The sequence below is a fragment of the Scomber scombrus genome, chromosome 11 (assembly GCF_963691925.1).
Source record: "Scomber scombrus chromosome 11, fScoSco1.1, whole genome shotgun sequence".
Lineage (NCBI taxonomy): Eukaryota > Metazoa > Chordata > Actinopteri > Scombriformes > Scombridae > Scomber > Scomber scombrus.
In genome coordinates, this window is record NC_084980.1 from 15,963,320 (window position 1) to 15,976,911 (window position 13,592).

At 40.1% G+C, this 13,592-nt stretch overlaps 1 protein-coding gene across 14 annotated transcripts in view; it reads left to right on the forward strand.

Moving 5' to 3' along the window:
* The first annotated feature begins 208 nt into the window (after positions 1–208).
* The window catches only part of kmt2cb (lysine (K)-specific methyltransferase 2Cb), an 86,706-nt gene continuing 73,322 nt past the window's right edge, over positions 209–13,592 (forward strand). For 8 of the 14 annotated variants that reach the window (XM_062429773.1, XM_062429778.1, XM_062429777.1 and 5 more), the window contains exons 1-2: positions 209–1,008; positions 7,151–7,339. In XM_062429773.1, coding sequence (XP_062285757.1) covers positions 7,152–7,339 — 188 coding nt within the window. In that variant the 5' untranslated portion in view covers positions 209–1,008; position 7,151. Of the gene's footprint in view, positions 1,009–2,003; positions 2,116–7,150; positions 7,340–13,592 lie in introns of those variants that run through there. The other 6 variants (XM_062429779.1, XM_062429780.1, XM_062429786.1 and 3 more) reach the window with 3 other exon arrangements.

The window sequence follows — 13,592 nt, forward strand, 5'->3', positions numbered from 1 at the left end:
CCATATCCCTCCGCAGGGTCAGAGAGTATTTTGAAGAAATTGACAAATGGTTTGCGTTGTGTGTTTGCCATTACTTCTCATCGATGTTATTCAACATTTTCTGCATTCACGAAACGTCTTCTTGGCGGCGAGTCACACCGATCCAGGAGGGTTTGTCTGTCGTAGTTGTGGAAGGGGGAGGTGGATCTACTTTTTGAGGAGCCTAGAGGGGGCTGTGCTTCGGTGCCACTTATCATTAGATATGGCCACCGTTATGGAGTACACCGAAGCGTCATCTTCAACTTAATTTTGTGATATTTCATAGTCATCTCGCAGTTCGGTCAGTGTGGCAGGCGGAGTGCTGTTTTTTTTAGAAAGCTAATGTTTGTTTTTACGTGTCCTGGGAGGCGGCGGTTACTGCGTGGCAGTCCTAACTGTGCGCTCGGTCCCGCAGCTTGTCGCAGCTGAAGAAAATAGGACCAGTTGCCAAACCAAGCGGTCGGCACCCAACATTTGCGTTGTGCGTCGCTGTACATTTTTTGTGGATTCCCACCGTAAAGTTTCAGTTTTGGAGTGCTGACTGTTGCGACGGCTTTGGATTTTTTGGGGCTTTGTTTTTTAAATGTTAATGGTAAAATTGTTGGCCGTAGACTTGGGTGGCTAACACCAACTAGCTATATAACCCGAACTCGTGCGACGACAGCTGTCATTGGAGAAAGGAAAGTGACCCCCCCCCCTTCTCCATACACACATACACATACAAATGCATGTGCCAGTGAAGCGGTTTTCTGTTGGATTTACATCAGCTGTTTTTCCATCAAATGGGCAAAGTTGGGAATAACCTTGCAACGTCGGAATATCATGATATGCGTTATGCATTTTTGAGAACTGCGGTGTTGCTTCATTGGAGAGAGGCTAGCTAGCTCAAATTAGCTCGCTAGCTAGCTGGTTGATAAAAGTGCGACGTTTCATCCCCCCTCCAGTATTTTGGACATGAAGAGGATAATTCGCTATTCATAGGGCTGGAAGGTAAGCCTTAAATGAGAAGTTTAATTGTCTCTAATGTAAGCTAGAGTTGTTTGGCATGCACCTTTCTGAACCAAAGCTGAGCCAACATTATCCATCTCCAGTCTGATGTTGGGGGTTTGTCGCCGCCTTGGTTTTCATGACTCAGACTATTCAACAGAACGGAGCATTCAATAGAGGGGCTCATGGATGCTATATAATGAGATGTGTGGCGGTGGTTAACTATTTTCACCTCCTAACACAAAATACTCGACCGACAGTCACACACAACTAACATTAGACGGCAACGAAAAGCCTAAACTAAAGCTTACGTCATTGTGTAGCGTATCATTTTCACTTTTTGTGTAGCATTGTAGTTCCCTAACACAGTTCCGTTTCATTGAATAGACCGAGCCTTTGTGTGTGTGTGTGTGTGTGTGTGTGTGTGTGTGTGTGTGTGTGTGTGTGTGTGTGTGTGTGTGTGTGTGTGTGTGTGTGTGTGTGTGTGTGTGTGTTTTAATGCTCATCCACTGCCCTGTACCCCAGTTGGAAGTTGTCTCACGGATAGTGTAGTTGTGGTTCCCCGTTAAGTTGACCACCATCCCAAGTCTGCAACATTTAACTCAAGCTGCGAGGAAACAAAAGGCTGAAGCATCAATGTTTGGTGTTTTGGCGTAGGCGTTAGTTGGTACGCTGAGTTGGCCAACTAACTGCAACCATAGGTAGGTTAACCTGTTTGCTGTGTGGGGCACTTTCAAAGTTGTCTGCCTTAATGTCTCTCAAAGCCAAGTCGAAGCTGCTATTGTGAGACAAACATGAACGTCGGGTGTCATTTCTTTCTGCCTTTTTTCTGCCTCATTCACGCGATCCCCTCTTGTTACTTTTGTATGTGGTTGCCGAAGAAAGGCGACAGAGTTCAACACAACAGGCTAGCAGCAGCAGCTATCGTTAGCTGTGTGCAACTGCTTTGTGCCCAAGCTTGAGTTAACAAAAGCTAACGTTAGCATCTCTCCAATTGTGCCCGTGGTGGTCGTGACTGCCTAGTAGTCACCGGATCCTAACCTCAGATGCCCCAACAATCAACGTTTTTCCTCATCACTATCAGCTGATGCTAACCTGGTTGTAAAGCTGGTTAGTAAAATTGTCCTTATCCAATTAATTACACCACCACTTGCAGTGTTTCAGGGAACAGTGGAAGTCCATTTTTCTTATTTAAGGATTTGAGATTAAATTCATAGTGGCAGAATAACTGTACTGACCGTCTAACCCTTTTAATGACTTATATTTCTTGTGTTATTGGACCACCATCTGTCCAAAGAGCCTGGAGGTAGGTGGAGGCCAATATAGACATAAGAGAAAAAGATAATTACCCTGAATAGGCAGTGAAAGATGGTGTCAGTTCCACTACACCTAACCTCCAAAAGCATTGATGTCTAAGTAATAATGGTTTAATGTAACATTGCTAGTTAAGAAGTAAATTCATGTAATGTGGGGCAGCAACACCTCAGCACGGACATTGTAATGTACAAATGTCGTATTGCTAATGTTACAAAATGCAATGAGGCAAATAAGGCTAACCAGTAACCATGGTCGATTGCTTTACTGAAAAAGAAAACTAGCTAAGTTTATTTTTTTTCTGTCTCATACTAAAGATTAGTCATCATTTAGTCTGATACATTATGGCACAGATAAACAAGATAAATGCCTTGTTTGCAGTGTTTTAAGAAGACAAAAGTAACTGTTAAAATTAATATTGTTGGGGGTAAAAAAACCAAAAAAAACAAGCTTTGGTGGTATTTTGAAGTACTTTACTTACTATATGACTGATGCGGGGCAAAAACATATACCCTGTTTGTCTATTCTTTTGCCACATGGGGTGGTTCATATTAAAAAAAAAAAAATAAGAACACAACTGTAAACATGTGAAAAATGAATGTGTTATATCAATTAGGTTTAATTTCAATCATTAACAATTTTTTAGAGCATATTTATAACCAAGCACAGCAAGGCTCTACAAGGGTGTAATGATATTTTCACATCTGTAATACTGCATCACTGCCTGGTCACAAGACTCAATTAACCATAAAACCTTTCATGTCACTATACAATCATGAAATAGAAATGATGGATGAGTAGTGCCACTGTGTAAATTAAACTGTTACCATTGAGTAGTATTACTTTGTTTACTTTTTTAGAAATGGTCATAAGTTATTCTATGAGGTTGTAGAGTTAAATGTATCTGACTACTCCAAAATCCACTCACAGAAACATAGCCCTGATATATCATGGGTTTATCAATCAGTTATAGCTAATATGTTAGCGGCTGTGTACTTACACATCCACACAGACACAAACCAATATGAACATCCTATTGAGACTTACTGAATACCTGAGAAAAGTAAAAGTTGTGCTATTGCAACCTCCTATTATCTTTGTCCTTGTATACGCCACTTGTGTTGTGTAGCTAAAGCAACACAACAACAACAACAACAACAACAGCAGCAGCAGCAGCAGCAGCAGCAGACCTTTGTCCGTGTCTGTCTACTCTGGATGATACTCAGCACTGCTGTGAACTCAGCGTTTTGACAGCGTTTACAGTCCAGTGCTTGTAGTCCACTGCCACAATCATTAAAGTTCTGCACATAAGATGGAAGAAAAAGGACTTGAACCTTAAAAACAGTTCAGGACAATAAAAAGCTAAGCAGAAATGCATTCAGTATCAACAGGGTGCCCATTTTCCATTGCGTGCTGGGCAGTGGGCAGGTAGTATACAGTTAGCTTGGAAACGGCAAAAAACTAAACAATCTCCACAAACCTCTTGTCAAGCAACAGGTTAGCTCTCACTGATGAACAAAACACTTGATTTGCATGCCTTGCTTGCAGCACAGAAGGTCTCACTGCATTTCTGTGTTGAGAAAGACTTAATGGTTACAAGGCATACATGTTAAAGCAGTTTGCACAACACAGGAAAACATAGAAATCTGAATACATGAGAAACATAAAAATGCAGATGCATACGTAGAGAGCCTGAGGGGGTCACTGAATGGTTAGAGTATTAAAATGATTAAGTTCATATTATATGGCTTTAACAGGCACCAGATCTCACCCCAACTGAACACCTATGGGAGATTTTGAACCAATGTGTTGGCCAACGCTCTGCACCATAAGCATCATAACAGTAGATAAGGGGAATATCTATTGGAATATCTACTGCCGGTGGATTGTGGCGACTTAACTTTAAGTGTAGAGCTCTGTACAGTTGGGTTTCATTGCATTAAAAGGGGCAGAAACCTATGCCGTGGTATGCTATGGTGATGGCCAGCAGTAAACATTATGTTGTTGTGCCTGGCGATCTTTGGAGACTTCATTGAGTTGAATTAAGTAATACAGGCTGGAATCCAAAACACGTTATGGAAGAAAGGCCAGCCCCTGTATTAGACATCTGATTGCATCAGGATATGTGAGAGAAATGCGTAGTTGCATGAGTTTTCCTGGAGCTTGGAGCAAGTGGTGTTTTTGAAGTGTTGAAGTGAACTCTAACACAGTCATATCTAATGACCAAACTATTCGGAAACAATAGAAATATTTTTTTCTTCTGGTTATATTTGTGGTAAGTTAAGTGCTGAAGTGTTTTTGCATTTTTGAACGCAAACAGACAGCAGATAATTTGGCTTTTGCCTTCCACACACATTCAAACAAACTGATAACCAAACCTACAAGGAGCCTAATTATTTACTCTTATTTTCCAAAGGGCCCTCTCCTTGTTGCTCCTGTCTGTTTACAATTGTGAAGTAGAGTAACAGAGTTTTTCTCATTTTCAACCCATGCGATCTTTGCCTCAGTTTGGATGAGGATTAGATGATGTGGGGAAACTCATGGATCACTGTTTCCTGTATGTAACATTTCAGTGAAAAGTCAAGGTGCTTCATCACATTTTTGCATAAGTCCTGTAAATCCAATGTTGCCATGAAGCAGTCCTTTCTTTAACTGATGTGCAGCATTGCCCACAATGGCTTAATTCAAACAGAGACTGTATGGGGATTAGAGCTGCAACTAATTATTATTTTCATATTCGATGAATCTACTGCTTATTCTTTAAGTCATTTTGTCTATAAAATGTCAGAAAATGAGTGAAAAATGACCATATCCCAGAGACAAAAGTGATGTTTTCAGTTTACTACCACAAATGACAGAAAATACAATAAATTATTTTTGAAGCTGAATCGAGCACTTTTTTTTTTTAGCATTTTTTGTCGCAACAATGACTAAAATGATTGATCAATGTTTTCTGTAAAGAGTAGGAATGTAGCAATACAGTCAACACACAATTCAGTTTGTTAGATGATACAGAGCTCAGTGTTTGATACGCTCACAGTATATTACACAATGAAAGAATGAAAATAAACAAATAGAGTTCTTATTTATTCCTTCTTCAGGATGTCAATTTACATAAAACAATTCTGAAATGATTTCCTTGTTTCTTACTTTTTTTCCCTTATTCTTTTTAATTCCAGTGCAAAATGCAAAAATATAACATCAAAAACCTTAAAATACTTCAAAAATGTTGCTTTTTAAACAAGTAGATATCTGCCCTCTTTAAACTAAATTGAAAAATAAGCATGCCTAAATCAGAATATCTTAACTGTATAAACAACATAAAGATGAGGTGTAGCGTAAACTTTACATAAAAAGCCATTAAAAAAACCCTAAAAAAAACATGTGAGTTGGCTGCCCCACAGAACGACATGGGTTTTATGTCAATCATAAGTTTATGCAGTGGCAGTCTGAGCAGTTTTTGTTTTGACACCATTGTCACGGTGGCAGTGAAACAAAGCTGCAACTCTTCTCACACAGCTCAGTTATACGGCTAACTTGGGGAACCCCCAGTCCCGCCTGGGTGGCGACATTCAAAGTGAGGACTAAACACCTAACATGCAGATCCAGCCCGGACTCGCTCGTCGCTGCTACTTCCATGTTTGTAGCATTGTCTGCAACAACGGCAGTGAGCTCCCATTCATTAACAGCCGCTTTCAACACCGCAGCAGTATCTCGGTCAGCGTTTGATTGCAGAACAAAACTCACCATTTCCCTCTGGCAGTCGATGATGTGGACTGGTATAGTTATGTTGCTGTCTGGCAGTCTGTGGTTATCGTGACTCTGTCAGTCTTCTGCAGGGCTTCTTTTAAGTTATATCTTCACATCCTCATACGTACAGGAACCACAGATCTGATGCCATACAACTGACTGAAAATTAGACGGAATGCTTTTTATGTTAACATCCTCGTTAATTTTCTTGCAAAAACTCGGCCCTTGCGTCAGCGAGTCAACAACAGGTCAGCCAAGCAAACTGAAATGAGCTTGACTGCGCCCTCTGTGTTAACATCAGTAAATTACATCTACATCCTCAGGAGATTATGATTTGAATTGACTTGATTTAATATAGTTATATTTTTTAATTGCGATAACTCATGCCACGGTGCATTGATACGTCCCTAGTAAAGAGAAACGATTGCTGCCACTCTTTGAGTCATACTTTGAGAGAAAGAAAAGGCTGAGTTGATGAGCGTTTCTCTGGTCAGATTTAAATATTTTTTAACTCTAGGTGCTTCGACTAAATCTGCAAGAAATGCTTGAGGTGGACAAATGGCAGAACACCTTTGGCACATACTATAAACTGCATTGAATATGATTGAGAAAAACAACGAGGTGTTTTCCACTACTAACAGGGTGTGCCGCAAAGTGACACATGATCACAAGGAAAAAATGCAGTTTGGTTATAAGTGTACTAAAATCAATTACATTTCAAATGTGCTTAATTGCATATAAGCTATTGAACCGACCACATCCTGTATGTGATATGGGAAAACCCTCAACTCTGTCCTGACACTTCAGTTTGTCCAAGTCTCAGAAAGGGTTAAACATTCTGTGGATATATGAATGAAGAAAGGTTCATGACATGTTCTTCAAACACTATGGACTTGAATGTTCCCATCACACCATCTCCTTCCTCCCCTCTCTGAAAGCTTGTTAACAATCTAAAATCCAAGGAGCTGAAAATGAGTACCTGATTTTCTTCTGTCTGAAAATAATTCATTTTCCAAGCTGAGGTTATCTGCAGTGAAACACCTTTTTACGATTGTCTCATTCTCTTCATTTTTCATTTCAGAATGTCATCAGAGGATAAGACTGTGGAGCCCTCTGACCAGGGACCCTCACCATCCTCCAGCAGTGTAGGGGCCACATCCACAGGGAGTCCTGCCCACGCTGACAAGCGACCACGTGGCAGGCCGCGCAAGGATGCTGCCGCCACCCTTCCCCAGGCGCCACCCTCATCAACATCCAAGAACAGAAAGAAGTATGTTTTTACCTAATATAAAGAAATATTTATTCATATTCCAAAGAAATGCACCTATCTTGATGATTACAGCTTTCTCGAATTTTTATAAATTACACACATTTACACGTCTATATTTTAAATTGGAGGCACTAATTGGAGATTTTTGCATGATTTTCAGTACAAAACTCTTTAGCTCCTTCCTCTTTATGGCACAGAATCCAATTTCACTGCTTTTTCTTGTGCTTTACTTGAAATGTCAACTTCCCAAATATATCTGTTCATTTTTGAGATGAATTTCCGAAATATGGGAGTGGAGAACGCAAACAATGCATGGAAAAATCTTAGTGATAAAGGACAGAGGTGAACAGATGGCTGTTTATAGTCATAAACAATGAGCTGATGTGAGCTTGTCGGCAAGGTAAAAAAAGACTTTACGTAGACGTAGCGTTCAGAGCAGTTTGAAGCCTGGGCTTTTGACTTGTGGGGAGCATTTAATCTTACATTTTGGAACTTGACCATGTTGACATAGATTTTTGACTTCATAATAGTGTATAAAATACAGAAAATCACAAAAAGCATTAAATGTCTCTTTTGGGCCTGAGCAATGGTCTTGCAGCCAGGTGTCAAGTCCATGATTATAACCCATTGGACCCATTCATGAGACAGCTGTCACTCTAGTTGTTACTGTTAGAAAATAAAACAGTAAAAAGGAGTATTTGCTGTCTCTTTCTCCCTTTGGCTAGCTGGTTAAATTACATGTAAACATTGGTGTAACTGGATTATTTCCAGTTCACCATTGCTGGGCAGCATCTCACCCACGTTCAACCCTGGTCTAGAGGAGGTTGGTGAAGTAGGGTCGGATGAATAGATAGACCCCCTGATGTGATCTGTGTTGTTCTGAATGGAGGATGACGTGGTCCTTTGATATAGGGTGAGGCAATGGGCACCATTGGAGATGGAGTTGGACATGACACATTCATAAGTTGAGTCATGGAAACACTCCCCTTGGGTTGAAACGTTTTTCTAATCTAAATGCTGTTGCATTTCTAAAATTCCAGTGTTTTTCGTGTTATCTACAGTTCATTTTAATGACCAGAAATTCCAACCTGCATTAACTGTTTTTTTGTTTGTTTTTGTTTTTTGGGAGGGGTTGGGTTTTCCGCCCACTTCCAGTGTAAACCAACAACATTGGCATTTCACTATTTTAAGTTAATATGGTGTATATATAACGTTTTGGCAAACAGTTGCAGCAATTATGAAGAAACATTCATTTGCACTTGTGTGTCGGTGAGTCATGTAACAACAACAAATGTAGCTGTTTTTGGTCTATACCAACTGCCAGGGGAAAGTATTTTGCCTTCTTAGCTGCTAAACGCAGGACTATGTTCATAAGCTACTTGCTAAATGTGCCAGTTTGCCATTTGGTGTTGATTAGGTACTGTACAGTCAGGGTATAAAATTAACTTTTTGACCTACCTGCCAATGGCAATGGCAGCATCCAGCCTTGACCTCCAGTCTTTCAATTTGTGCAATGTAGTGCAGAAACACCCTTGCCTCGACAGAATTCTGATATGATCCCCCCACTTGAACACACTTTTGTTCATCCAATCTGAGAAATATGGAAAGGTGACAAGGAAATGATCCATGATTAGTTGCTATCCCATCTACTAAAATTGTGTAAACACACACACACACACACACACACACACACACACACACACACACACACACACACACACACACACACACACACACACACACACACACACACACACAACATCTTGTCAGCCTGATATACAAATAGTGATTAGGTAACCTTACCAGGATACGTTGTTAATGTAACTATGTTTACTGTTATGTTGACTCACTAACGCTACGGTAACGATTGCTAACATGATGTTAACATTAGCTGCTTAGTAATGTCATGCTAGGTGGCCCAACAGAGATAAACATCACTACTAAGGTAAGGGCCATGTTAACAAAAACTGTCTAATGCGGATATAAGTAAATGAAAGTACTTACTGACACATCCACACGAAGTCTGAGGGAGGTCTGGATCGCTTAGCCAAGGCATGGACTGTACGGAAAAGGTCTCTTATTTTCGCTGCAGTCGGGTTGTTCATAGCGGTGAGTCCCTGTACAGTTGATGTTAAAGCTATTGATACCACTGCCGCCGTGGAAATCTTGACTGCGCTGACGTGGGTGTTTGATTTTTTTGATTTTTCGTGGTCTTTAATATATTCTACTTTCATAGTACTTGTTCTGACAACAACAATGAACATGTTCGGTTTGTCCTACCACAGTTGCTGCAACTCATGGTGTTAGCACTGCTGTTGTATAAAAGCCAATCTCTCCTCACTCCTGTGTCAGTGAAACGCCATTTCTCATTAGATGTTCTGTTTGGTGTAGCGGTACTTCCACAGCTCTCCTCATTTCTTCTCTTTGCTGGTTGCTGTACTCACAATGTGTCGTTACATACTTGAAAACTTGAGATAACAACCACCAAAAATTCTTGTTAACTTAACCTTACTACTAGCTAGCTCTGTTCGCTTTCTGATACGTTTTCGAATGTTCGAAAACGAATGTTGAAATTCGAAACGAGATCAGTAGACCTGCTGTAGCTGTAGTCTGTGTGTGTTTTACTGTCTATGGCATTAATGATGAAAGTTATATAGTGAAGCAGGCATATTTCAGCAGACAGCCAACGGCGAGCAACCTAATTATTTTATTCGTTAAAAGATATTTTTACTCGCATTTAGCAAATGGCGGGTGTTAATTTTAAGCCCTGTGTACAGTTGTTGTTGTTTTTTTGCTGAGACAGCTGCAGCCGAAAATGACGCTATTTGAGCGTGAACCAAAATGGTTAAGTTGTGGGCTGGACAGCTGGACTGTGTGCAAGAATGCCTCTGTTTCTGATGAAGACAATTTGGGCTTGAAACATTTTTCTAAATGCATCAAAGAAGAATATTTTTAAAAGGATGTTTTTTTAACAGGGTTGCAGGTCATTGGAACGCAAAGATTGTATAGACTTCAAATAAAGTCAAATAGAACTCAAATAATCAAGTGGTGTAACCAAATAATTATACATGACATGTCTAATGTGATATTTCTCGTATACAAAATATTTTTTGATGTTTTTATCTAACATCACAGAAACAATGATCATCTTTTAGCTCTTTCTGAATAAATGCCCTGGGTTTTGTCTTAATGATTTTAATAGTTCCACAGCAGCATGATTTCAGGTAATGCCAGTAGAGGAATTGTTATGAAGCATTGTACAAGGCGCCTGGCTTCTGTGTGACTTCCATAGCAACATATAATGCAGCTTAGAGCTGCTCTGTAATATAATGCCTGCAAGGTTCTTAACTCTCTCCTTAGTCTGTCCTCTCAATCAATCTTAATACCCTGCTCCCAATGGATCGTTTAATCTGCAAGCATCCAGACGATAGGTTAATGCCACAGTGGAAGGATGACCTGGGACAGACTTGAATTGCTTCATGTTGATGAAACGGTCAAGAACAAACCACCAGCAGAGATGTGCGTTCGAGTTGTTTGTTTTATTGGTCAGGAGGAAGATTGCAGTTGCTTGTATAAAAACAGATTTGTGATAAAGATGCAGATCATGGCTAAAATGATTGTTATTTTGCTCAATATTGATGTTGCAATCACTTATCCCATCTCAGATTCCATAGAATTTAGTTAAACGCCTCTCCAGGAGGTTCAACAATGAATTCAAATGCTTTTAGAGCATCCTATATACTTTAGAGCCTCCTCAATACCAACTGTTAGGGATCAGAGCTTTGTAGATGGCCCTCACATTGTAGCACTTGTACGGTTTCAGCCAATTTATTACACCCTAAACTCTGATCACACCATTGATTTAAACAACAGTAGGCTGATGGCTTAAAACTACGTATTTGGCAGCACAGAGTCGTAGTAGTCATTTAGTCGTAAATTCGCAGAGCTATCTTCAGATCAACTGGTTTCCTCTTGTAGTGGATATAAGCAGTGTGTATAAATATTAAAATTACCTGTGTCATGTGTTAAAACGAATTAGTCCGAGACAAAAGGGGGATATGTCATAAAATTGCTCTTGTAAGCCTGGTTGTTGGAATTTACTAGATTTGTCCACACAGTCAGTCCAGTCCAGAACAGCATGATCCTTGTCAGGTTTTCCAGGCAGCGCCCTCTGAGCTGGGACTACTTACCACAGCATTATTTTCACCTTTTCCTTTTTTTTTCTCTCCCTCTCCCTGTGGTGGGACTGTGGGGGGGATACGTTGTGCAGGGTATAGGGTTGAATAAGTCTTGAGCATTTGTCAGTGCTCAAAACTAGCTTTCTCAGGGCTGAAATTTCTGCAATCTGACGCCTTTTTTAGAGCAGCTGTCTACTGTATGATGACTGTGTGTGTGTTATTTAGCAATCTACTAGAAGACGTCATCACCAACTAGTTTGTTCACCTACATAAAATTGTTGGCACAGATGAAAATGTCACTCAGCTAATTTCTGCTTTGGGGTTTTCTTTCTGGATTCGAAAACTACTTAAATGTCATTTAGCTATAGAAGGTAAAATGATTTTCAGTGAAGATGTGAGGTGAAGTCTGTGAGACAGGCGGGGGGTTGTACTCTGTATCTTTGGATAAAATGCTTACTTATTCTGCTATCCTACTCAAGGTTAGCTTGGGTCGCTATGCTTTGTGTGTAGCTGCTCCTAGCTATACATGTCTCTGATATTTTACTTATGTCTTATGACCCATGTGTGTAACTCATTACATATCTATAGGCTTTTCTGATTATTTTTCCTTGTCTCAACATGTATGTTATTTAATGAGATGAATAGTATATTTTGACATACACAAATGTGTGTTAAGATAAGTATACACTTTATTATACTCTGACTATATTAAACAGTGCAAATGTGACACAAAAATAAGGTGTTGCAGTCAATTTTCCTCTGTTTTTTTCCCTCTCAAATATCACATTCAATCGTAAGTTATTGGGCCAGAAAATAATTTCTCCTAATGGGAGTTCACAAGTTCACACTCTGTCATAGTCTCTCTGTCAAATCTCAATGTTGGTATAATCCAAATCTACAAAAAGGTGGCCCATTTTTGGCTTAGCAATTACTGTGTGCACCTTTTTAAGCTATCTGTAAAATGAAAAAAAATGTTGTTTATTTTTCACTCTATAAAGTCAAGTCAAGTCAAGTCAAACTTTATTTATAAAGCACATTTAAAAACAACCTCAGTTGAACCAAAGTGCTGTACAGTTATTAAAATACAATATAATCAGAACATAAAGATATTTATGTTTGATTCAAGCTTACAGATATTGTGAGTTAAGCCAAGGTTCGCTAGAGCTCTCTTCTCTTCTTGGGTTATAGGGTTGCTCCTTATCTTGACATGGAAGTCGTTTAGAGGGAGGGGTTGATTTGGCATCCAGCCAATTGTGATTTCTCTCTCCAGTGGCACCGAAAATTACCCCACCCCCCTCACCCCTCCATCTCCTCCCTCACTTCCAACCCCCTGTATCCTCCTGAGTACCCCTGAGACCCACTGCTCTCATTTGGGCTGTGTTTGCTCTCCTCACTTAGCATGCTAACAATTGATGTTGCTATTTAATTTGTATCCATGACAATTATCCCCTCCACATGGTGCTTCCAAGATTAGGTTAACAGAGCTCCCATTGGAGGATGCTGACACTGACAGATCTCTCCATACAGTATGTAAAACAGGGGTGTATGTGCTGTGTGTGTGCGCATCTGTATGAGTCGGCACTCAGGTGTACGTTTGGAAATGTAGATGTGGTTGTCTGATTTGCTGACAGGGCACATTTTATAAGATGTGGAAAGGGTTATACTTTCTTTATAATGACTAAAAATTTCTTTTTTTCTTGCCTTGGTCCTTGTTAGTAGTGACGTCTTCAAAGAGGTGATGACAGGGAAAAAATGTATATTTAAAGTGGCCACATTGTGTACCCCTTTTCCACAAATTAACACTCTTCCCTTGGGTCTTAATAGAATGTATCTGACATACTTTGGTCAAAATACCACAAGGATCAGAGACCACAGCAGGCCTCTCATCCTGTCTAAACAGCCCTGTTCAGAATGGCCCCCCCCCCCCCCCCCCCTCTTTTGCGAGGTGTGCCGGCTACTATGGCAACTGTTGAGCCTGAACCCTGGAGAAACATGGCTGATGGAGAAAACTTAGCAATGCTCACAAATGGTGCAGCAGACACCCCTAAAGGCCTTACGTTACGGGATCATTAATG